The sequence below is a fragment of the Heterodontus francisci genome, chromosome 31 (assembly GCF_036365525.1).
Source record: "Heterodontus francisci isolate sHetFra1 chromosome 31, sHetFra1.hap1, whole genome shotgun sequence".
Taxonomy (NCBI): Eukaryota; Metazoa; Chordata; class Chondrichthyes; order Heterodontiformes; family Heterodontidae; genus Heterodontus; species Heterodontus francisci.
Genome location: NC_090401.1, coordinates 48,271,304 through 48,297,937, shown reverse-complemented (window position 1 = coordinate 48,297,937; position 26,634 = coordinate 48,271,304). Strand labels below are relative to the sequence as shown.

Here is a 26,634-nt window from a genome sequence, read left to right as displayed (position 1 = left end):
ATTGGAAGAGTCTGTGAGGAATTTTAGCCCCTGGGGGGAATAACTGACTCTGGGTGATGGCGAATTGTTTGCTCATTTTACATCTCTTCGATTTACCTCTTCCCCATTCCTTCCATGGAAATGATAATCAGAAGAGATGTAAAATGGGCAAATGATCAGATATCAGTTTCTACCATTTTACACTACTGTCCAAAATCAAAATTACCCCCACTCCACCCCCTCCCCAACTAATGTTTAAATGAGCACATAGACTCTGACCAAAGTTTTAAACATTTTTATTCAGCGATCTTTACTGTGGTTTAAAAGGTGCTTGAAAACAGCTGTTATTTTGGAGCTTAAATTCACATCCTTGAGTTCAATTCCCTCCATGGCCTCACCCCTCCCCACCTCTCTCAGATCGCTGCAGCCCTACAACTCTCTCAGATCGCTGCAGTCCTCCAATTCTGGCCTCCTGTGCATCCCTGATTTTCAGCATACCTCCCTTGGTGGCCGTGCCTGCAGTTGCCTTGGCCCTAAGCTCTGGAATTCTTCCATAAACTTCTCCACCTCTCTTTTAAGAAGCCAATTCAAACTTATCTCTTTTATCAAGGTTTTGGTCACCAGTCTCCTTATGTGGCTCGCTGTCAAATTTTGATTGATAATATTCCTGTGAAGCGCCTTTGGACATTTTACTGTGTTAACGTTGCTATATAAATGCAAGTTATTGTTGTTGTACCATAGACCATTACAGCACAGAAGCAAGCTAGTCATTCTATGGGAAGACCTGATGATGGGAAGGGATAAAACCTGGCTGGAGAAAATGTGATCGACTCTTTAATCAATGCATTTATAATGTCAGAAATACAGTACAATAAGGAATATCTTAACTCACTTGACAGTGATAACTTCAAGCACATATACAGCAATATAAAACATTAACCACAACGTCCTCGGACATCTTTGCAGCTGTTGAATTTCCAATCTCCTACTTTCGTAACTGAATTCTGCAAAAGAGAAAAATAAATAGCTCATTTTCCGTCTTCACCTCCTTTCAGGGAAGATGCATTCATTTGTTTGTTTTTGGGGGCTGAGAGTGATTCGAAGGAAACAATCCCATTGATTTCTATAAACATGATCAGCAAGAAAGGAAAAACCAGACCTGCTTACCTTCCCTCAAGAAGTTCATTAAACCTTTGCAGCAACTCCATAAAAGTATCTACATAGTTCTGTACAGGTAATGCATTCAATCGACATCCAGTGAGCATTAAAATAGAAATTTTATAATTATGGTAATGTGACCGAACGCCTTTTAGTTTCAAGCTTTCCAACAAAGGTCAGAAAACATTTAGCGTTAAGTAAAACAGCCAGGCACATTGAAACATTGAAACCTTATCTGCTTGCTGTCAAAGTTTGTTTGATACTGCTTGTCAAGCACCGTGGAACGTTTTATTATGGTAAAGGTGCTATATAAATGCAAGTTGTTGTTATTTCTTCAATTCAAAAATCTTTGTGCCAAAGGCACTATGTATGCATATGTATGTTTTCTAATTAAAAATAATTGATTAGTTATTTTTCCTTATGAGCAATCAATTAAATTTTCTTTCTGTTCATAAATTAAAAGCTAACAGGATCACAGTGTGACCTCATGAGCTAAATACCCTAGAAAAGTGAGGCAAGTCAGTTGAGATTCCTTGTTCTTTTGTAAAGACTTGGTTACAATCATAAAGAGCTTCTTTGAAATCGTTAAGTTTTAAAACTCAGTCGTGATTTGGGTTACTTCAGTGTTCAGGTCCTGTCCTCTCCTATAGTGTGAGCCCTTGCCGGGCTTGTCCACGCCTAGTCATACCGACTTGTTGACCATCTCGGAGGGAGTGCAGGCACAGACCGATTCCCTGGTTGACTTCCTGGCTCGGGTGAAGCTGTTCTGCTCAAGCCTGGAGCGTAGGGGCAGGCAGAACTCCCGGAAACACCGCTTGAAGTTCTCGTCCAGGAAGGCATAGAGCACAGGGTTCAGGCAGCTGTTGGTGTAGCCCAGGGCAATGCAGAAGTGCCAGCTGGCGGTCACCAAGGGGCTGGGGTGGATCTCCACTAAGGTCTTGACAATGACGAAGATGTGGATGGGTGTCCAGCAGATGATAAAGATGGCCACCACCACTAGGACCATTCGTGTGATCCTCCGCAGGTTTCTGTCCTTCTCTTTGGAGCCTGAAAGGAGTCGGACGCTTTTCAGGCGCAGAATCATCAGGCCGTAGCAGATGGTTATGACCAGGACTGGTATCACAAAGGCAAATATGAAGACACAGATTTTGGTTACATTATCCCAGTACCAAGTGGGCGCTGGAAATTGTATGGTACACATCACGTTACCTGAAAGGGAAGAAGAAAAGAAGAAATGCATATAAATAAGGTCTTTAATTTTTAAAAAAATTAATCATTTTCGGGACGTGGGTGTTGCTGGCAAGCCCAGGATTCATTGCCCCTTCCCTCCCAGTTGCCCTTGAGAAGGTGTTGGTGAGTCACCTTCTTGAACGGAGGCATTCAATGTAGTGAAGGTGCTCTCACATTGCGGTTAGGTAGGATTCCAGGTTTTTGACACAATATTTGTTTGCTTTTGAAATATCAGGGTCCATTTTAGGATCCTGCGTGGGGAAACACTCATGCAAATGCAAAGGATAAACTTACATTTACATGGCAATTTTCACAACCACAGGATGTCGCAAAGTACTTTCCCACCAATGAGTAACAATTTAGGCTGCTGAGCAAAGGGGCAGAGAGGTGGGTACCACAGCACCCCAATTTGCATATTAAAAGCATCCTCTTACTTGAAACAGGCAAATACTCCAATCACTTAAATAAACACCCTTACCAATACGATGGCAACTGGACTGCAAGTGTAAGCGGGTCAGTAAGTCACCGACCCCATATTAAGGTTCCTACTTCCCTGGTTACACTGGGCAGTCACAGTTAAAAGTCTCCTCATTGAATTCAAAGCTCTTCCAAAGTCCTACATATGGGCATCATAGATGCTAAGAGTGTATAAGAATGGAGAAGGCCCTGCTTCTAATAAACAGGCTCACTTTGATAAGGAATCTTTTCATCTTCAGGTTCCCTGCAATTCTGAATCATACAGCACAGCATGCGGCCATTCAGCCCATCGTGCGTGTGCTGGCTCTTTGAAAGAGCTATCCAATTAATCTCACTCCCCTTCCCCTTTCCCCATAGCCTTGTAAAATAATCCCTTTCAAGTATTAATCCAATTCCCTTTGAAAGTTATTAAATCTGCTTCCACCGCCTTCTCTGGGAGTGCGTTCCAGGTCATAACAACTCGTTGTGTAAAAAATATTGCTCCTTATCTCTCTTCTGTTTCTGTTGCCAGTTATCTCAAATCTGTGTGTCCTCTGGACCCTTCTGCTTGTGGCAACAGCTTCTGCTTAATCACTCTATTAAAACCCTTCCATGTCTCAATTAAACCTCCCCTTAATCATCAATGCTTTGAGGAGATCAACCGTTACCGGCTAACAATTGTTCTGGTTTGGTCGCTACTAATGTTCCTGCTAAGTTGCAGGCGTGCATGGCCACGCAGCAGTCTGGAACGTACCACACAGGCCCTGTTCCATGTTAAATACTGCTATGCAAAGGAATTTAAAAGTATCGTTGACAGAAAAAACTGTCAGTATAAAACAACAACAAAATTTTACAGGGAACATTGGTCGTTACTTACCTTTACTGTTGGGTTTGGTGACAGCCATGACCATGACTGGGACTCCTATGGCAGATGACAGTAGCCACACGCAGACGTTGACGATCTTTGCGTTCATGGGTGTGCGGAAATCTAACGCCTTAACAGGGTGGCAGACGGCAATGTAACGATCGACACTCATCATGGTGAGGGTGAAGATGCTGGTGAACATATTGTAGTAGTCAATTGATAGGACTGTTTTGCACAAGAGCTCCCCGAAGGGCCACGTATCCATCAAATATTTGGCACTCTGAAATGGCAGTGTGCTCGTGGCGAGTGCGTCTGCCAGGGCAAGGTTGAAGATATAAATGTTTGTGGCTGTCTTCATTTTCGTGTATCTGGGGAAGAAAAAAAGAAACAAATAGAAGCATTGTGTTACACCTGGGATATTCTTATATCCTTATAAACATCAAGGGATACGGGGATAGTACAGGAAAATGGTGTTGAAGTAGAAGATCAGCCATGATCTTATTGAATGGCAGAGCGGTAATGAAGGGCTGAATGACCTAGTCCTACTTCTATTTCCTGTTATGTTCATTGTACGGAATAGTCTCTTCCCCTACGGCAGTGGTGAGGGAGTTCCACAGATGCAGGCAGAGTCCGTTACCAAGTCCAAGCAGCCATTCTTCATGGTTGGGCCTTGACAGGCTATTCAGCACTAGAAGGCATCACTGTCCAGTGCTGAACAGTCCCCACCCTGGCATCCATGAATATGTACTTACCTAATGTAGTCACTGGATGACAATCAGGAGATGGAACTGTAGCTACTTATTGTCCTCATTCCTTACCCTTGTGATACCAAGATCTACTATTGTGGTGCTAGTGCTGAGTTTAGCTAATTCAGTCCAGGGATTACAGTTGGTCTGTATGACTTATTATTTCCCTACTCAGTCCAGTTATATAACTTTCACAAATGCAGGACATCTCAAAGCACTTTACAACCTTGCCGTCACTGTTGTAATGTAAAATGTGGCAGCCCATTTGTGCACCGCAAGCTCCGACAAACAGCAATATGATAATGACCAGATAATCTAATTCAGTGAAGTCAGTTGAGGGATGCATTTTGCTCTGGACACAAGGGAGAACTCCCCTGCTCTTCTTCGAGTAGTGCCATGGAATCTTTCTCACTGTCTGAGAGAGCAGGCAGAGCCTCAATTTAACATCTCATCCGGAAGATGAAACACCGGGAATATCAGCCTAGATCTTGTGCTCAAGTCACTGGTGTGGGACTTGAGGCCACAACCTTCTGACTTAGAGGCAAGAGGACTATTACTGCATGCCAAGCTATCTGGAAAGCTCTTAATGTGATCTCTAGTGTGTTAGTTAGATGTAACTGACTTTAATGGGAATCTGTACTTGGTGACAGCATTGCTGTAAGACCACTGATAACTCTACTTGACTGACTGATCTATTCAATGTTAATTGAGGCAGCCTGACACAGCCAAAGATTTTTCTGGTACTTTGGGTCATCGTTCCACTTCAGCTTTGATAGAACAGGAAATGGGAACATCACTGAGCTGAATCTGCTCTTATGTTCGTCCGGGAAATAGTGCTTCTCTGTTCCCGTACTCACACTTAACGAAAATCAATGTCTAGACTGCATGAGTGGAGGATCGATCGGAATTGTGTTGCCTCCTGACTGGTTTTGGATTGCACAGTCTTTTTTGAATGGGCCGTTGGAAAAGTTTCCAAAATCATATGCTCTCACTAGACAGTTTAATTTCCTGTATGTGTGCTCTTTGGATATTGGCCATGTGTTTTGCTCCAATTCTGGTCTGCTATACTTTAATGCAACCATTCACCTATTTTAGAATAGTGCAGGGAGCAGCTGATAGGAGCACATTAAGCAGAGCACTAAACACTTCCATGAGAGTGAGACTGATGGGTGGGTCAGTAATTAGAGGACATGGATTTGAGATAATTGACAAAAGAACCTGAGGAAAGATGAGAATTTTTAAAAATTCAGCAAGTGCTGCACTATCTTTTATGTCCACCTAAGAGGACGGATGGGGCCCCAGTTTAACGTTTCATCTGAAAGATGGCACCCCTGACAGTGTAGCATTCCCTCAGTACTGCCTGGAGGGTCACCCTAGATAATATGCACAAGACTCTGGTGTGGGACCCTCAACCGTCTGACTCAAAAGGCAAACTGTTGCCCATGTTTGGTCTATGGGGTTGAATTGGATTGAGAGTTTCACACTGTGGGATCAGAACTTGTGATTTACCCTTGTAAAATCATTGATGCTGATTGAAATTATTAATCTCAGAATAAAACATAACAAGAAGCTTCGCTTTGGCATGTATTAAAACAATTTACGAAACAGCTTTAAAAATCCCTTTGCTTTGGCAAATTGCAGTAATAAAAATGTGCATCTGACTGTAAAAACAAATAGAACAATTAACTGATTATAAACTGCTTCGTTTGGCTAGATACCAGTGTTTCTTCAGGTTTATAGTGTAATAAGATGAGCTGCTACTCTGGCATAAATTGCTCTCTGCATTTTACAGTTATCATGGGGTGGCTGGTCAATCTGCTGTGAGATGGAAGTTGTACTTTGGACAAGCAAGAATGATCTCTTGTTTTTTTCTTGATGTGAAGAATTTTCAACGAAGATTAGGAATTGAGATTTTGTGAATGAAGGGGCATTTCTGAGGTAAGAGGAAATGAACTGCAATTGTAGAAACTCTGGAACAATAAGAGGAAAATCTGAAAATAAATATCAGTAAAAGTGACTGTGGGAGCAATTGGATTGTTGTAAAAACCCAACTGGTTCACTAATGTCCTTTTAGGAAAGAAAACCTCTGTCCTTAGCCCCTCTGGGCCTACATGTGACTCCAGTCCCATACCAATGCCCTCTAAAGTGACCTATTAGCAAGCCACTCAGATGTATTGAAATGCTACAAAGAGAAAAGGTTCAAGAAGAAGGCCCACCATGACCTTCTCAGGGCAAATTGTGATGGGCAATAAGCCAGCCTTGCCAGCAAAGCCTATATCCCCAGAAAGAAAATAAGAAAGTGCTAGAAGTACAAAGAATGACCCAGACAGTTAGTCAGCCTGCAAATCCCTCCACTGCTTCACACTGTTCCCAAGGAGAAGATTATCAAGATATGAAAACACCAAAAAAAAAAACTGCAGGAGCTAGAAGCGTTACAGAGGAAAGGATGAGTTTGCAGTGAAGCTCGATTTCAACTTTTGGTGCTTTATTCAATACTGAGATGATGCAAAGAAAAACAAAGCACAGTATCCTGTGGGCTGCATAAATCAATGACTCCATCCCTCTCTACTCCTGCGCAAAAATTGTGCTGGGAGCCAAGAACAAATAGAATCTTCACATATTTTTGTGCAGACCTTACAATAAATTAAACCAACACATTAAAACTGTGACAAATATTGGAATCCTACTTCCTTCCCTGGATTCCTTATTGGATGCTTGCATTTTATTTCACTGGCTAGCAGCCATCATTCTGTGTGTAATTCATGGAATATCGGGTTTCACCACATAATTAACCCATGGCTATCCATTATCCAGCACATTATTTTTCTAGAGATTATTATTTCCCCCATCTCACGTCCTTCGGTTCCCCAAGCTACTGTTTCTCTTAACTCACTTTGACATGCATTCTCTGGACATCTGGACCAGAGTTCCTACGAAAATTCTTCATCCTTGCTGTTGTCATAAATTCACTGATTGCCAGTTCTCTAAGCCCATAGCATCCAAAACTCTGGTTCTCGTTAACTGTGCCCTTGGACTGATGCCTTTTCATTGCACTGATTGAATATATATTAACACCAAACAGCTTGGAAAACTGACAGGACCTCTGTGGGTTTGGGGATGATTATGTTGCAGAGTTATTCATTGGCAGAAATCTGCTTGCTGATTTCATTAACATCTATCTCAAATAGTATTCACTGTGCATATTTCTACATGATAGGACGCAGTTGTTTTCCCATTATATATTATAGCATTTTCAACAACACAAGCACCAGTGTTTGAAGGTACATTGTCACTTCTGAAGAGTTGAAAGACTTCCAGTTCTATAGCACCTTTCATAGCCTCACATCCTGAAGCACTTTATAACCAATGAAGTACTTTTGAAGTGTGGTCACCGTTGTAATGTAGAAAGTGCAGCAACCAATTTGCAAGCATGGCAAGCTCTATCAAACAGCAACGTGCTAATCTGTTTTTATAGTGAAGCTGGTTGAGGGATAAATATTGGCCAAGACACCGAGAAGAACTTCCCGGCTGTCCTTCAAAATAGTGCCATGGGATTTTTTAACATTCACCTGAGAGAGCACTTTGACAGCTCATGAGAAAGATGGCACATTCAACACAGTAGTACTCCCTCAGTACTACATTGAAGTGTCAGCCTAGATTTTTGTGCTCAAGTCTCCAGACTGAGACTTGAACCCACAACCTTTTGATGCAGTGGCCAGAGTGCTACCGCACAGACATGGCTGACATGAGTTGGTGGATGTGGCACGTTCTCTAACTGTTTGTAGACGCACACTGTGACATCACATTGGTCTCAATCCTGCAAGAAAATGGTGGCCAATATCTACTTCGGACTTTGTAAGATCCGATTCCATAGCTCAGTATAAGCAGACGATTAGGATAAAACAAATGAGGATACTAGGAGGTTAACACTGGCCTTTTATCTCTGAGCCGTGGAATCAAAGCCAGCCCAAATTGGCAGGTTGAGAATCTTCTCTATCTGTGAGGGTCCTGTGTGAATTGAGGTGTAATCTAGATCCCAGTAAACATTAGACCACAGCACAAAAAATGACCCCAATTGGAATTCTTGCTCAAAAGCCCACCATGTAGGTAATGTATAAATGTCTCACTCGTGCAGTGCAGGTGCTCTTCTGATGTCTTCATTGGGAAAGAATCTAACAATGGATGTACTTGACCTGGGAATGCTTGATTCTAACACTAGGGTGCCTTAAATTGAAATTGTTCTATTCCACCATGTGTACATCCATCACTTTGATGAGAACTAAAAACTTTAGGAATATAGGAACAGGAGTAGGCCCAGTCAGCCCCTTGAGCCTCTTCTGCCATTCAATCAGATCATGAATGAAACATACCTCAATTCCAATTTTCCACATTTAATCCAAATACCTTGACACCCCTACTGATAAAAATTTATCACTTTCAGTCTTGAAAATTTAAATTGGCTCCAGCATCGATAGCCTTTTGGGGGACAGATTCCAGATTTCCACTACCTTTTTCACACCATGGCGACACCCCAGCCGTTTGGTGATGGGACCACAATCAGCATATGCAAATTAATAAAACGAACAGATTTACATATGTTTAGTTTAGTTTTAGTTTAGAGATACAGCACTGAAACAGGCCCTTCGGCCCAACGAATCTGTGCCGACCATCAACCACCCATTTATACTAATCCTACACTAATTCCATATTCCTACCACATCCCCACCTGTTCCTATATATTTCCCTACCACCTACCTATACTAGGGGCAATTTATAATGGCCAATTTACCTATCAACCTGCAAGTCTTTGGCATGTGGGAGGAAACCGGAGCACCCGGAGGAAACCCACGCAGACACAGGGAGAACATGCAAACTCCACACAGGCAGTACCCAGAATTGAACCCGGGTCGCTGGAGCTGTGAGGCTGCGGTGCTAACCACTGCGCCGCCCACATATACTTACGTCTAATCTTGATGCAACCTTTGGTCCTGCGGCCTGCACTCCCGCGCCTTCAGATCTCTGTCTGGGGAAACAAGGCGCTACACTGATGGGGAAGGGGGAGGAGGTAAGTTTATCAGTGCAGGTTGGGGGGATGGGGTCAAATAAATGTCATGCGTGTAGGGGATGTTGGGAAGGGCTGCACTTTAAACTTTGTGCAGTTTTAGGGGGGGGAAAGTTAGATGGTAAAGTTAAGTGTTTTGGTGGGGGGGGGGGGGGAAGGGCAAACAGTTAATCCAATTGTTATTGTGGGTTGGCAGAGGGGCAAAAGAAATGTATTTATTTAATTTTATTCAATATGTCTTAAAATATTTAAATAAGCCGGTAGTGCACAGGCAGCTGACGCCATTGCTGGGGACTGACAGCCTGCCCCTCCACATGATTGGTGGGGTGGCGGCCCGCCCTGACTATTTAAATGAGCAGCCACGCTTGAGAGTGCGACGGCTCTTTGGCATGCGGCCCACGCGGGCGGGCAAGATCAGCGGCAAGCTTATTAAATCCAGCCCTCTGTAACTGCCTTGCAAATCTGTTCAATATTTTAAATACCATAGTTAGATCACCACCTTATAACCTGTATATAAAGCTGATGCATGCCAATAAAGATATCAAGTTCTTGTTATTTTTTATGTTTCCCAAATGTAATAAAAGATTGTTCTCATTATACTCTGAAGTAATAAAAAAAAATCTAATTACCAAACGTTTTTGCTCTGTTCAGTTTTCCAGTAAATTTTAGCAAAACATTAAAGATTGTGTACACTGCTCTGATGCATCACTCCAGGTAATACTTGGATCATAGAATCAGGGAATCATAGAAACTTACAGCAAAGGAGGATGCCATTCAGCCCATCATGCATGTGCTGGCTCTTTGAAGTTAGTCCCACAACACCAATTTTTGCTCGTAACCCTGAAAGGTCCTCATCCTCAAGTACCTGTCCAATTCTCTTTTAAAATTATTTATGGAATCAGCTTCCACGACCTTTTTGGGTGGAACGTTCCAGATCCTGACAACTCTGAGTGTAAAAAAAATCGCCTCATCTCCCCTCTAGATCTTTTGCTAATGATTTTAAATCTGTGACCTCTGGTTGTCGGCCCACTCACCAGAGGGAATAGTTTTTCTTGATGCAATTAAAATTCCTCATCATCTTGAAACCTCTATTAGGTTACCTCCTAACTATCTCTGTTCCACAGCAGCTGATGGAAATTAAATTCAATTAATTAATAAATTCAATTAAGTAATTTGAAAGAAGCTGGAATTGAAAGTTAGCCTCAGTAATTGTGCCATGAAACTATCATTGATGGTCATAAAAACACATCTGGTTCACTAATGTTCTTTAGTGAAGGAAATCTGCCTTCCTTGCCTGGTCTGGCCTACATGTGACTCTAGAGACACAGCAATGTGGTTGACTCTTAGCTGCCCTCTGAAATGGACAAGAAAGCCACTCAGTTGTCAAGGGTAATTAGGGATGGGCAACAAAAGCTGGCCTTGCTATTGATGCCACATCCCATGAAAGAATAAAAAAAAGTCATAACTTTTCTAAACCTTTCTTTGTAACTGAAGTTCCTCATTCCTTGTAATGATCAATGTCAATTTGGTAGCATTTTTACCAGAAGGTTGGGGGCTCACTACCCTTGTAGCCACACTCCCTTTAATACCATGTGCTTTCACTTAATCAGCAAGGCTGTTATGAGGAACCTTATCAAGTGCCTTTTGAAAATCCATGTACACATCAAAGACATTTCCTTTATCAATTCAGTCCATTGTTTCTTCAACAAATGCAATTATGTTTGTCAGACATGACTTTTTACAAATTAACATTGGCTGTCCTTAATTAAGTCACGCCCTTTCTATATGAGTATTAATATTATCCTGTACTATAACCTCCAGAAACTACCGTTGGCCAATGTTAGATTGACTGGTCTATAGTTACTTGGTTTATGCTTTTCTCTGCTTTTGGGCAGAGATGCTATGTGAGCAACGATCCAATCCTCTGCCACACTTCCATCTCCAAGTAGGTTTGAAAGATTGTGGCTAATGTTTCCGTTACTTCCTTTCTGATTTCTCTCAGCATTCTTGGATGCATCTGCCAAAACCCGGATCTATTTCCACTAATTTCTCCACTTCAACCAAAAGCACCAAAAATAAGATTGATTTTTTTCCTAAAAATATACTTTATTTGTAAAATTAGTAAAAATTCATTGCATAACGGTTCATATATGACTTTACACAAAGTGCAATACAGATCAGTTTTTTGATACAGTAGATGAGGTGCCTCACTACGCTTGCCATTACAAGTTATATTTACCCTGTACATTTACAATTCATGTCAAACATTCTCTGGTGCCTACAGCTTGAGGGGTTTTACATGGGTTCCAGCCCCTCAATACATGGCAGGAGGGTCTTACGCAACGGCCTTTCCCCATTGAGCCTTTGCGGCGGCTACCCCAAGCTTTAGTATGTCCCTCAGCACATAGTCCTTGGAATGTGCCAGTCTGCAACTGGTTGTTGACAGCTCTTTGCAGTGGAAGACCAGCAAGTTTAGGGCAGAACAAAGTGCGTCTTTCACCGAGTTGACAGTCCTCCAGCAGCAGTTGATGTTTATCTCGGTGTGCATCCCTGGGAACAGCCCGGAGAGCACTGCGTCCTGCATTATGGAGCTGCTTGGGATAAACCTCAACAAAAACCACTGTAACTCTTTCCAGACCTGCTCTGTGAATGCATATTCCAGAAGAAGGTGGGTGATGTTCTCTTCCCCACTGCAGCCGCCTAAGTGCTCATTAACTGATTGCTTTGTGTGATTTGCAGCTTACAAAAATACCTGCCATTTGCCAGCCTAATGTTCGCGGCTGCACTTTAAGATAAAATGACAAATTGAACAGCAGAACCTCAAGGGTAATAATCTCTGGATTATTACCTGAGCCACATGCCAATTGGCAGAGGGCACATAAGATTAGTGAAATGAATATGTGGCTCAAAGATTGGTGTGGGAGAAGTGGGTTTCGGGTCATGGGGCACAGGCACCAGTACTGAGGAATGTGGGGGCTGCAACTGAACCATGCTTCTAGCAGACCATATAACTAGGGAAGTAGAGAGGGTTTTAAACTAAACAAGGGGGGAGAAGGATCAAGCTTGGGTAGACGTAGTAAATCAAGGGGTAGAGTCAAGGCAGGAGAGCAGAATAGTAATATGGGAAATGAAGGTCAGAGAAGATGTTACAAAGTTAACAAAAAGACAAAACTAAAGGTTCTGTATCTGAATGCACATAGCATAAAAAAGTAGACGAATTGATAGTGCACATTGAAGTAAATAAATACGATCTGTTAGCCATTACGGAGGCATGGCTTCAGGATGACAAGGATTGGGTCCTCAATATTGAGGCATTCAAGAAGAATAGGAAGCTAGGGAAAGGTGGAGAGGTAGCACTGTTAATCAAGGATGGCATTGGTGCAATAGTTATAGGTGACCTTGGTTCAGGAGATCAGGATGTAGAATCGATTTGGGTGGAAATGAGGAATTGTAGGGGAAAGAAGTCACTAGTGGGAGTGCCCCACAGGCCCCCTAACAGTAAACACAATGTCGGATGAAGGATGAAGTATCCAAGAAGAAATATTGGGTGCTACATTTGCAAATGACAAAGATAGGTAGGAAAATATGTTGTGAAGAGGACAAAAGGACCGGTATAGATAGGTCGAGTGAGTGGGCAATAATCTGGCAGATGGAGTATAATGTGGGAAAATGTGAAGTTGTTCACTTTGGCAGGAAGAATAAAAAAGCAGAGTATTTCTTAAATGGGGAACGACTGCAGAATTCCGAGATGCAGAAGGGTCTAAGTGTTCTAGTGCATGAGTCACAAAATGTTATTATGCAAGTATAGCAAGTAGTAAAGAAGGCTAATAGAATGCTATCCTTTATTATGAGAGGAATTGAAAATAAAAGTAAGGATGTTATGCTTCAGTTATACAGGCCATTGGTGAGGCCACATCTCGAATACCGTGTGCAGTTTTGGTCTCCTTATTTAAGGAAGGATGTGAATGCGTTGGAGATGGTTCCAAGCAGGTGTACTCGATTGATATCTGGAATAATCGGGTTGTCTTATGAGGAAAGGTTGGACAGACTAGGCTTGTTTTCACTGAAGTTTAGAAGAGTGAGTGGAGGATTGATTGAAGTATATAAGATCCTGAACGGTCTTGACAAGGTGAATGTGGAGGGGATGTTTCCTCTTGTGGATGAGTCCAGAACTAGGGGGCACTATTTGAAAATTAGGGGTTGCCCTTTTAGGACAGAGACTAAGAGAAATTTTTTTCTCTCAGCTGGTTGTGCGAGTTTGGAATTCTCTGCCTCAGAAGGTGGTGGAGGTGGGGGTCATTGAATATTTTTAAGGCGGAGGTAGATAGATTCTTGTTAGGCAAGGGGATCAAAGGTTATCGGGGGTAGATGGGAGTGTGGAATTCAAGACAGAAACAGATCAGCCATGATCTTATTAAATGGTGAAGCAGGCTCGATGGGCTGAATGGCCTACTTCTGCTTCTAATTCATATGGTCATATGGACAGAGAGAAGAATTTTAAATCAGCGTATTAAGTGTCTGAAGACAGGTAAAATGAAGAATCAGATCAGGGTTCTGTTGACAAAGACATCATACCAGCGTTGTATTCTGTCAAACCTTAACCCATAAGAGTACATTGCAGAGCATGGTGGGTGAGGTGTTTCTTAAAGACACTGATCTTTCCATGAGAGGTATCTCTCCCAAAGGCATTATTTCTATATGAGCCAGGCCAGTGAGTGCCAGGATACTATTCAACTGTAAAGTACAATACAGTCATGCACGACTGTTTTTAATTGAAATAGGGGAAACAACAACTGGTGTGAGAGGGAGGAAACATGGGAGAAATCCATGATAAAGACATACATGGACTCTGGGTGCAGTGAGCTGGTTGGGCCGAATGACCTTTTCCCACTTTGGATTTTGTTGTCTCCTTTAGGTTATAGTGGAAGTCTGTGCCCGGTGTTGCTGCTCCTCCACTGCAGGGGGACAATGGTCTGTGCAAACCATAATCCTCATGTAAAGTCACTTTGATGTTAATGCTGGTCTTAACTCAGTGGTAGTAGTGAGTCAGAAAGTTGTGGGCTCATATCTCACCCCATAAGGGAACATATTTTATCTTGATTTTTTTTTTAGGGAGTAAGTTAAATGAGATAATTAATTTTTTTGTTACAGAGTGACTGGATGAAACTTTAAATAAAAGCCCTGTCTGTTTCCTTAGGTGGAGTAAAAGATGTCATGGTATTATTTGAACAAGAGGAGGGAGTTCTCTCAGTGTAAATATAATTAATTATATGTTGACAAATATAAGCCTTTTCCTGTTTTCCTGATCAACATTCCTCCCTCATTCAACACCACCAAAAACAGATGAATTGGTCAATTATTTCACTTGCTGTTTGTGGGATGTAACCTATATAACAACAGGGACTACACTTCACAACTTACTCATTGCTTGTGAAGCTCTTTGGGATGTCCCAAGAACTTGATAAGCTGCTATATAAAGGCAAAGGAATAAACAATAAATGGGAGGATACTGAGAGGTGTAGAGGAAGTGAGGGACCTTGGAGTGAATGTCCACAGATCCCTAAAGGTAGCAGGACAGATCGATTAGGTGGTTAAGAAGGCATATGGAATACTTACCTGTATTAGCCAAGGCATAGAATAAAAGAGTATGGAGGTTATGCTGGAACTATATAAAACATTAGTTAGGCCACATCTTGAGTGTTGTCTGCATTTCTGGTCACCTCATTACAGAAAGGATGTAATTGCACTAGAGAGGGTACAGAGGAGATTTATGAGGATGTTGCCAGGACTGGAAAATTGCAGCTATGAGGAAAGATGGTATAGGCTGGTGTTGTTCTCCTTGGAACAGAGGAGGCTGAGGGGAGATCTGATTGAAATGTACAAAATTGTGAGGGGTCTGGATACAGTAGATGGGAAGGGCCTATTTACCTTAGCAGAAAGGTCAGTGACTAGGGGGCATAGATTTTAAGTGATTGGTAAAAGGATTAGAGGGGAGATGAGGAAACATTTTTCACCCAGAGGATGGTGGGGTCTGGATCTCACTGCCTGAAAGGGTGGTGGAGGCAGAAAACCTCACATCATTTAAAAGGATGTGGACCTGAAGTGCTGTAACCTGCAGGGCTATGGACGAAATGCTGGAAAGTGAGATTAGGCTGGGATTTCTTTTCGGCCGATGCAGACACGATGGACCAAGTGGACTCTTTCTGTGCCATAGACTTTCTATGATTCTATTCTATAAACACAAGTTCTTTCTCCCTCCATTGTCTGCCATAATGAAGGGAAGCACCCAACCCCTCCCCCAACAAAATAGTGGAAACTGGCGGATAATCACATGTCCCCAAGTTACTCAGGCCCTGAAAACGTAAATTAGTGAATGCACATCTTGCTTAAGGCAGTGTCCTGCAATGGAGGATAATTGGAGTCCTGAAAAGGTTAATGTTTATTTCAAATAGTTGCGATTGTGATTCCTCATGTAAGCGAATTAATATTTTGTGCTCCAGTGAATGCACAGTGAAGCATACGAAGATGTTCTACCCAATCAGTCTTTTAACATCCTTATGCTGCTCTTGCAGTTCTTTAGAATCTGAGGTTAGCACATTATTGTGGCTGATAGCCCAAGATAATTTTCCAGACAGTTATCATGATAATGGTTTCCGTGTTAATTGTTCAATAATTTACCACTTTCTTATTCCTCCTCCCCAGCAATTAAAATAAATACATTCCATGGAATTACTGTAGGGTTAGTATAAATGGGTGGTTCTTGGTTGGCACAGACTTGGTGGGCCGAAGGGCCTGTTTCAGTGCTGTATCTCTAAATAAAATAAAAAAAATAAAATAAAATAAATTTTATTTTAAACTGGTGTCCAGTTTACATTTAGAAACTGGCTAGTTGGTCAAAAAACAAACCATTCAGTCCAAAAACTGGACAGATCAAAACCATTACATTGAGTCTACAGCAGAGAAACATGCCATTTGGGTCAACTGGACTATGCCATGAGCCTCCTGCCACCCCTTTTCATCTCAATCTATCAGCATATCCTTTTATTCCTTTCTCCTTCATGTAGATATATAGCTTACCCTTAAATGCATCTATGGTATTCACCTCAACTACTCCTTGTAGTAGCGGCTTCCACATTCTTGTCACTCTTTGGGTAAAGAAATTTCTCCTGCATTCCCTATTGGATTTATTAGTGACTATCTTACATCTACCTCTAATTTTTGGAATCCCACACAACATCTTCTCTACATCTACACTAAAAAACCCTTTCATAATCTTAAAGATCTCTATCCAGGTCTTATTTGGAGAAAAGAAGCTCAGCTGTTCAATCTTCCCTGATAAGCATATCCTCTAAGTTTAAGTATCACCCTTTGAGTATTTTTTGCAGTTTTTCCAGTGTCTCTATATCCTTTCTATAATATGGAGTCAAGCTCTGTGCACAGTACTCCAAGAGTGATCTAACCAAAGTTTTGTACAAGTTTAACATAAATTTTCTGGTTTTCAATTCTATCCCTCCACTTAGACTCTCATCATGCAAGCAGTATGTGGCCTCCTTATTCCACCTCACAATCATTTGCCAATTAGGTGTCCATTCTGCAAGCTTATTAATGCCTTTTAGTATTTGTGTCACATTCATCCTCAGTATTAACTATATCCTCCAATTTGGTGTCAAACAAAAATTTTGAAACTGTACTTCTGAATCCAAATCCACATTGTTAGTTAAAGAAGGTTACTCACCTCCTTGGTCCTGTGGTCGTCAGATATGTAGTGAGCTTCATGTTCAGTCTGTTCAATGATTCTATTCATTAAGAAATATCCCGTACATTGTCTCTATCCCAAACCATTTGATAATGCTGTATTCGGTTGAATGCTGCGCTCAGCTTATCTCAGTAAGTTACATGCTTGTTTGGGGGCCAGAGGGTTGTGGGTTAAAACCTTACTCCTTGACTCAAATGTATAATTGGTGCTGATGTTTGTAGCACTGAGGGATTGTTGCACTGTTATATGTGCTGTCCTGCAGATGTCTGGGAGATGTTAGATTAGAGTCCTTCCTATCTGTTCTTCTGGTTTCAAATGGATGTTAAATGGCCTTACCTGCTGTATTCTACTTGAAGAGCAGGGAGATCCCCCTAGATTCCTTCCTCAATCAATACCACCAAAAGCAGAGTAACTAGCCATTCTTCCTTTTGCTGTTAGTTTGGACCATGCAGTGGGCAAATTGTTGCTCTGTTCCTTCTTATAAAGACAACCATCGCACTTAAAATGCACTCACTAAATGTACTTTGAAACGTGATACATATTCAAATGTAATTCTGTATATCTTGTTATTCAAACAAATTTTCTCACAAATAGAGAACATTTATTCTAACTTCGGTATTTGGTAAGAGCTTTTCCATTGCTCCAGTGGATAAAGGCACTGCTGGTGCTGTATTAACCCATATGCACCAGAGGGTCTCCGCTTCAGTTCCTGGCCTAGGTTGAGTTGGTTTATCTCTACCTGATGGTAGACACAAGACACTTGAATTCAGCAACTCCCTCATCACCTACGCCATCCCCCCCCCCAACCACCTGGGCTGGGGAGAGGAAATATCTGTTTCTGATCACTGTCCAATTACTCCTGCAGGAAACTGCCCATGTGCGGGTATAATTTAAAGATGGAACCAGGCTCCCCCTCCACATGTTAAATAGCCCACCAACACTGCCAAGGCTCACACATGTGTGAGGTGCAATGACAGAAGTTGTGATTTCCTTGCAACAAAAGCAAATTACTGCAGATGCTGGAAATCTGAACCAAAAAACAGAAAATGTTGGAAATGCTTAGCAAGTCAGGCAGCATCTGTGGGGAAAGAAACAGATCGATGACCTGAATGCTTGATGAAAGGTCATTGGCCTGAAACATTAACTCCGATACTTTGAGTGTTTCCAGCATTTTCTGTTTATATTATGATTTCCATTCCCTATTCTGTTTCAAAATCCCTGCTCTGACTTTACCTTAAATTGTTTCATACCCTCTAAAACATTTGAAAGATGGAGGTCTATTGTATCATCCGACCACAGATGCTTCAGTTCTAATATGCTTCTATTTGTTCATTCCTAGGATCAACTGTTCTTCAATTGATGGATTTTCAAAATTAACAGCATTGATTTCAAATTGCCTTTGATTTAAATATCAAAGGTGAAATTTAGAAATGTTTAGCCACATTTGCTCCTCAAATGCCTGGTTTATAGTGAAGTGATTTGTTTCTGATAGTGTCAGATCCTCAGAGAGTTTTTGAGTGCGTATGGTTACAGCCTTATGGATTGCAGACATGACATAATGTCTAATTGAAATTCTAAACACCAATATAAAGATCACTGGGTTATGTCAATATTTTGTACAATGAATGGTTTGTAAAAGGCTCCTTAATTGGGTTTGTCAAATGTTCTGGCAGCTGAAAAAATACAGATGGATCAGTGGGAACATCCTCTGGGAATGTAATATTGGACAATTGCCACCCAGCACTCCCTGCTGACTACAGTCCCATTCGCCTCATTAATATCTTCAAGTGCTCATGCTCGAGTATGATAGAGGATGTCAAGTCATTTGAAATTCAATTTCTTCAATGGTAGATTATCCATCCCCCTCCTTTTCCTGAATCAATTATTTATTTAAGTTAATATGATGTATCAATTGCAATGGATGAATGTTAACTTATTGAGATTTTCACTCTACAGGTGCTCTATCACGCACTTGAAATCATATTTACAGGTTATCCATTCTTCATTAGCTGTAAAGCGCTTTGGGATGTCCTGAGGTCTAAAGGCGCTGTTTAAATGCAAGCTCTTTCTTTCTTTACCTCTATTTCCTTGTTACAATAAAGCAAATCCCAGCATTGCTTCTATTCCTTTTGTGCAAACTCATTTGTGACAGTCTGTTGCTGTGTGCCTGAATGCTCAGCGCAACTGGCAGAAGAAACAGAACTTGATTGCTCCCAGTCTCAATGGTCTGGTGAGGGAATATGCTGCCCAGTTTAATTCTGAGCCTCCAGACCAGAAGGTTTTGGAGAGCTGATTTGTGGCCGGCCCTGAGTTAGCTCTTAGCTATCGCAGCAATCTGTACCACAACAAATAGCATCAGCATTTTTGAGCAAGGGCTCTTTCTTCTGATTGCCATCTATTAACTATGTCTAGAAAGGGTACAAGTGCAGAAGTTGGCTCAGGGCAGGATCAGGCTCAGTTGTGATGACATACATGGTGGAATAGTCTGCCAACAGGCTAAGCTAACATATTAACTTGGCCATAATAAAAGCAAAATACTGCGGATGCTGGAAATCTGAAATAAAAACAGAAAGTGCTGGAAATACGCAGCAGGTCTGGCAGTATCTGTGGAGAGAGAAGCAGAGTTAACCTTTCAGGTCAGTGACCTTTCATCAGAACTTTCTTTTTTTATTTCATATTTCACTTGGCCGTTTGGTCATGGTACTGGATAGTGACTGATGACTATGGAATCACAGTCCAGTAAGAGTCATCATTTTCAAGAGAGGAAGAGGGGGAGTTTGGGAAAAACAAGGAATTGGATTTAAAAAAAACCTCTGTACATTGTATTCCCTCCCAGAAAGGGATTGTTTATTTGCATTTGACTAACTCATTGTTGTTGGAAGATTTTAGTCTCAGGAAATGAGAGTCATTTTTATCTGTGGAGTACAGCAGCTCATATCTTGTGCAGTGGTCAAACTCCTTGCTGTATGATTGGTGTCAGTAAGGTATTTTGTCTATCCTCTTTGTATATTTTGACATCATTTTGTTTCTATATGTCACACTTTTATTAGAAACCTGCAAGTTTCATGGTTATTCAAGTCTTTTTGTGTTTTTCACAATGAAACAAATTCAGAAAAAAACTTCATAGACTCTATCTATGTCAGCTTCACTCAGATGACACACTTGCCTCCCAGTCAGAAACTCTAATTACGTTCCAGGACTTGGGAACATACTCTAGTTTGATATTCCGGTGTAGTACTGAGGGAGTGCTGCATTAAAATGTTAAACTGTGGCCACATTGGCTTGTCAGTTGTAGCTCAGTTGCCTCTGAGTTCAAGTCCCACTCTCGGGCTTCAGCCCAAAGGTTTATGCTAACAATCCAGTGCTGCATTGTTGAAGGTGCTGTCTTTTGGATAAGATGCTAAATTGAGGCCTAATCTGCCTGTTTGGGGTGGATGTAAAAGATCCCATGCACTATTTTGAAGATCAGGGCGTTATCCCTGTTGTCCTGGCAAATAGTTAACCCTCAATCATCATCACAAAAAACAGATTATCAGGTCATTATTACATTGCTGTTTGTGAGAGTTTGCGGTGTGCAAATTAGCTGCGGTGTTTCCTACATCACAACAGTGACTGCACTTCAAAACCTTTTCATTGGCTGTAAAGCACTTTGAGATGTTTGGTGGTTATGAAAAGTGCTATCTAAATGCAAGTCCTTCTTTCTTTTGTTCAGGTGGATATAAAAGCTTCCCTGGCACTATTTAAAGAGCAGTGGCTAACATCCCTCCCTCAAACAAAGCCACCAACAAACAGATTAACTGGTTACTGATCTCATTTGTTGCACATGTTGCTTGCTGTGTAAAGATTAACTGTTGCATTTGCCTTTGTAACAACAGCAGCTGCACTTCATAGGAATTAATAGGTGAAAAAAGGCCCAGGTTAATCTAGTTCACCTTCAACCATTACTGGGTACAACAATAATGGAGTTGCTGACTATTTGTCGTAATCAATCTCTATCAATTAGTCTACAACAGACCCAGATATAACATAAGGAAAACCTCAGTGGTGGAGAGCTTTATGAACCATAGGTCCAATGTCATCTGTTCCCCCCAAGCAAAGAAGTGACTTCCAAATTAATCAACTGATTCTGAAGCACCATGGCATGTGCAGAGGATAAAGTGCTCGAGAAATTAATGTTTCTTTTTTTTTCTGACTGATTCTATTACAAGGAATAACACACACACACAAGCATTGGAAACTTGTCTCACCAGTTCAGTTGTGATTATGGTTTATACAAATGCACACTCAGAAAGGCCAAAACAGTGATATAATTTATAAATTGATATTCACAAAATTGCAACAAATGTTTAGAAAAACGTGCAATTTGTAGCACAATATCAGTTTCACAATATCAGAAAGTGCTAAAGTGTTTTACAGCCACTTTTGAAGTGTAGCCACTGTTGTAATGTGGGTAACAAGGCAGCCAATTTGTGGATAGCAAGCTCCCACAAACAGCAATGGCTTTGAAATGATCAGATAATCTGTTTTTTTTTTGTGATGTTAGTGGAGCGATAAATATTTGCTAGGACATTTGGGAGAACTCCCCTGCTCATGTTTGAAATGGTACCCTGGGATGAGAGGGCACTCCGGGCCTAAGTTTAACATCACATCCAAGAGATGACACCTCTCAGTGTCTAGCACTCCCTCAGTTCTGTGTTAGAGTATCAACCTGGATTATGTGCTTAAATCTCAAGATGGTGGCATAGTAGTAATGTCACCAGACTAATAATACAGAACCCAGGCTAATGCTCTGGAGACAAGGGTTCGAATCCCACCAGGGCAGCTGGTGAAATTTGAATTCAATTAATAAATCTGGAAATAAATAGCTCATCTAATGGTGACCATGAAACTATTGTCGATTGTTATAAAAACCCATCTGGTTCACTAATCCCCTTTAGGGAAGGAAATCTGATGTCCTTACCTGGTCTGGCCTACACATGACCCCAGACCCACTGCAATGTGGTTGACTCTTAACTGCCCTCTGAAATGGCCTAACAAGCCACTCAGTTCAAGGGCAATTAGGGATGGGCAATAAATGCTGGCCTAGCCAGCGACACCTACATCCCACAAACAAATAAAAAACCTACCAACTGAGCCACAAATAGAATGGAATGAGCATCAAACCTTGTGGTTAACACAATTACCACTAACAGTACATTGCAGCACCAATAACTCCATGGACCTGGTCAGCCAAGACTCATTGACAAAAAAATATCCCCCACTAAATGCAGATTCTCTGAGGTGAACACTTGGGGAGCTGAACAAAGATTGGAAGTACACGGCAAGCCAATCAGCGTCTGAAAGGAATTGCAAATTAACATGAGACCCTTTATCAGAACTGGGTTACACCTGAAATATTAACTTTTGAGATGTCGACTGTTGCAGACTTCCAGTATTTTCGTTTAGATTTCCCGTGCTTTGCTTCTTTCCTTGTATCTCTACATATGTGGCGTTGACATCCAAATGGAATGGGGGATTCTTATAAATCTGTTTTCCAATTTTGTTCACTATCCTATAAAGGTTGCAGTTAAGTCCTAATCAAAATGTCTTCAGCCAGCAGTTGTACTGGTTTGACACTTCGTTATCACGGTCTAGGACACACGAGAGATGCGATTAAAAACAGGTTTATCAGGCTTGTTTAACTGCAGATCGATAATTGCTAGCTAGTCCAGCGAAGGTAAGTTAGGAAGAAAAATATCGTCGCGCTGCAGTTCCTGATCTGACCTCTAAGCGGTGCCGCTGCCACGTTTGCACATTCTCCTGTCTAGTTGCAAAGTTTATCCAAATTTTATATACGGAGAAACTGTTAAATTACTCTTGCATTTACATTGAAGTTTTAAAGCCAAGCAACTTTGCAGTTTTTCTGCTAACCCTATCCTAGTGATAAAAATGGGACTCAGATAGCATTGCTAATACCTGGTTCATTATAAATGAGCTGCGAGTGAAGGACAATACTTGTAGCATTTGCAAACTTTACATTCTTCAGGCATGTCTACGAACAGAACTGACATCATACAGCGCGAAAGGAAGTATCAGTTATTAATCAGAAATTCCAGTTGGGTTGTAGAACGCATTAAAATTATGTTTAGTTTCAAATCAGAGTGAAGCAACATCGACTGATGCAAAACACGGGGATGTTATTTTACAATGATTTCCGTGTTGACTACGAATTTTGTGTGTGTGATCGTGTCGAGTTGTATGTAGATGGCTTCTGTGGGTGTTTGTGTTTTCAATTTTTATATTTCGATATGTCCTGCCTGTTGTGTTAATGGGGAATGTTTGTGTTGTTTTGTCCAGGTATCTCTTCTGTGTAGTGGGATCCCATGTGTTGTATAGTCTGCGTGCTCACTTGTGTTTATGTGTGGGCATGTTTGTGTATTTGTGGATGTGTTTGAGGGTGCGCTTGTGCGTTTGTAGGCATGTTTGTGTGGGGGTGTTTGAATGTACTTATGTGGGTATGCGTTTGAGGGTGCGTTTTTGTGTATGTGCAGGTATGTTTGTGGGTATGCTTGTGTGGGTGTGATTGCTAGCTGTGTATTACAATCTCTGAATTTGCAGCTATGTGTGCATTTGTAGTTTTGTACCTGGTCTGTATTTTACTGTCATGAAATTTCATGTTCTGAACCGGTTTCATCTTCAACCCCGTTGAAGACCTGGCCCAAGATTTAGCAGGCACTGCTATGTAAACAGCAGGTCACCGCTACGCTCAGCTACAATCGACCCCTAACATTCTCACTGAATGGAGGGAATCGGGGTGTAAGTGTTTCAAATATTTATACTGAGCCAGGGCATTTCCCAAGCTGATCTGGAATTGAATGCATTTATAGCCAACAGTAAAGAGTTACAGGGTACCTCGTTCCCTTAAAAAAAAACTTATTTAGCAAAGAAAATGTCCTTTAAATTGTTTGGTAATATTAACTAGAATGCTGACAGATCCCAGCTGTATGGCAAAACCCTGCCAGCTGCTCTGACACTGGGAGTCCAATCTCCCCGACTATGGGCGCTTTTCAGCACCAAACTGTATGGGACAGCTACACCCTAACTGTAGCACAACAGCTGGGAACCAATGGTTTATTGCTGTTAAAAGAAGATTATATTCTTCAAGGAAAACTACTTTAAAACGAAACATAAATCTTATCCCTTAGTTTTGAATTAATATTTCTGCCCGTTCCATTACGTAGTTTGTGAACTCGAGCCTCGGTCTCGCATGAAACTGGCGTAAAGATGGGATGATCGAGGAAACCGATCTCGGGTTGCGATAATTTTTTTTATCGATGTTAAAACTTTCATCACAAAGATTTTACCTCGTCGATTTCACGATCAAAACACTTTTAAAAAGTTTTAATTTCTTATTTCGCACTTCAGGATTATTGACTTTTAGACATCTAGCCAACAGGGAGAAGACACTTGATTTTAATTTTAAAAAGCTGTCTTAAATCCCCACACGTAAAATAACAACCCATAAAGTGGGGTGAAGAGAAAACAGGTACGGTGGAATGGGATGCGAATGGAAGGTAAGAGGGGCGAAAATGATTAACTGCAGAAAGCAGAATGGGGTAATGTTGAAATGCAAACGAGCTCGGGGGGAATCCGCCAGCTTTGATGGTCTCTGTGTGATATTTCTGTGTAAATCTGTTTCTCGCTCGGTTACTGCTCCGTGACAATTAGGGCAAAGGTAACACGACAAATGATCTCTTAAGCAAAGGAATCGCCTCCTACCTGACAATCCCGTACATGACCAGGAAATTGCCGATGAGCCCGACCACACACACCACCGAGTAGAGCGCTGTGATGGCGATGGCGATGACCGTGGATGTCGTGCTCTTCACTGGGTCCAGCTCTAAGCTGCTATTCAGGCTACCGTTGTGGCTAAAAGTGGCGTTGAACGCCAGACTCCAGTACACTTCAGCACTTTCCACGGTGAACAGCTCCCGTTTAGCACTCGAGGTCGTGGACAGCTCCATTGCGTTTTTGTTGTTGTTGGGGCAAAAAGTCCAAATGCAACTTCAGATTGATTTCCTCCCAAATCAGAACAGCAGTTTCTAATTCTACTGCCCCGTTCGGACTGGACTCTCCTATCCTGACAATTGTGAAGAAATAAGGCAGTGTCTTTGCTGCGCTGGGATCGGGATCAGGGATTTGCAGCTTTTCACTCCCCACTCTGGTGATTTCTTATAAAATGTGACACCTCCATTGACGTCAAAGCCACGTGCTAGCTAAGACCTGGCTGTCAATCAAGGGTGCAAAAATTAACTAACACTTCACAATCCACTAGCTTGCAATCAGAATACAACACGTTCTCTCGCTCTCCAGATAGGTACTGTATAGTTAGCAGATGGAAAAGGCAAAAGATGTAAGTGCAGGCATAATTCCAAATATAAAACCCTTTACAAAACGAGGGATTGGGGAATTTAAGTGGATTAGTTTCTCACTTCGAGTCTTATCTCTTCCTAAATTGTTTGATTGTGGACATAAATCATTCCAGCTGCACGTGGTATTATTTTGGGTCCCTAGTCTGAGAGTAACCCAGATTTATAAATATTGCCTGGTTTTGGAAATAAGTGTCACTTTAGCGTGTTTGCTGCATGCATTGCATTTAATGTCCTCTCTCCACCTCCTAGACCGTTTTGTCTCACGTTTTAATCATAGGATCTGACAGCACAGAAGGAGGTCATTTAGCCATCATACCTGTGGCAGCTCGATGAAAGAGCTATCCAATTAGTCTCACTCCCTATCACTATTCTTCATCTTCATCTCCTGCCAATGTTGCTACCATCTTTCTATCTGCCACTTTCTCCTTCCGCCCGCCTGTTTTACATGGCCTCCAATCCACATTATGGTTCCGCCTCCAGGATCTTTTTAAACAGCAAAACTGCGATGCTCACTGACTCTTAATTTCCTTCCGCGTCTCGTCGAACCCCAGCAAAATAATCTGTGTGCAAAAGAAAATGATTACAAAAAGAAAATACAGGATCAAGCTTTACAGATGGATAATGAGATTCAATCGTGACAATGCGGATACACTGGGGAAATGGTACCATGATCTGGAAAGGGTTAATCTGAGGTTCCCTGCAGTGTCCGGTGAGTGTGCTCGGAGCTTGGGTGGTCACCGTCCCTGAACCATTCATCGGTTACTCATTTCACACTAAGTAATGTACCTAAGCCCATCAGTACTCACTGGGATCCGCCAGAAAACTTCAGCCAGAAAAACAAGTGGAGTGATGGGACTGGGAGTGAACTGGTAATCACACTAAAATCTACTAAAAAATTATAAACGTGAGAAACCCTAATTTCACGGAATATGTCGTTTATTAAGCTTTTATTCTCAGTTTCAGGGAATATC

The 26,634-nt window shown here is 41.5% G+C and overlaps 1 protein-coding gene across 1 annotated transcript; it reads right to left on the bottom strand.

The window, feature by feature from the left end:
* Nucleotides 1-1,819: 1,819 nt before the first annotated feature.
* Nucleotides 1,820-25,171, bottom strand: LOC137346997 (delta-type opioid receptor-like). Its single transcript, XM_068010982.1, has 3 exons — nucleotides 25,011-25,171; nucleotides 3,701-4,056; nucleotides 1,820-2,346 (listed from the first exon to the last, which is right to left on the bottom strand). The coding sequence occupies exons 1-3, from the start codon at nucleotides 25,025-25,027 to the stop codon at nucleotides 1,820-1,822; spliced, it is 900 nt and encodes a 299-aa protein (XP_067867083.1). The 5' UTR covers nucleotides 25,028-25,171.
* Nucleotides 25,172-26,634: the final 1,463 nt, after the last annotated feature.

Coding starts and splice junctions, on each gene's coding strand:
- LOC137346997 (XM_068010982.1), bottom strand. Junction 2,347..3,700: donor CACCAAACCCAACAGTAAAG/GTAAGTAACGAC, acceptor CTTCCCTTTCAG/GTAACGTGATGTGTACCATA.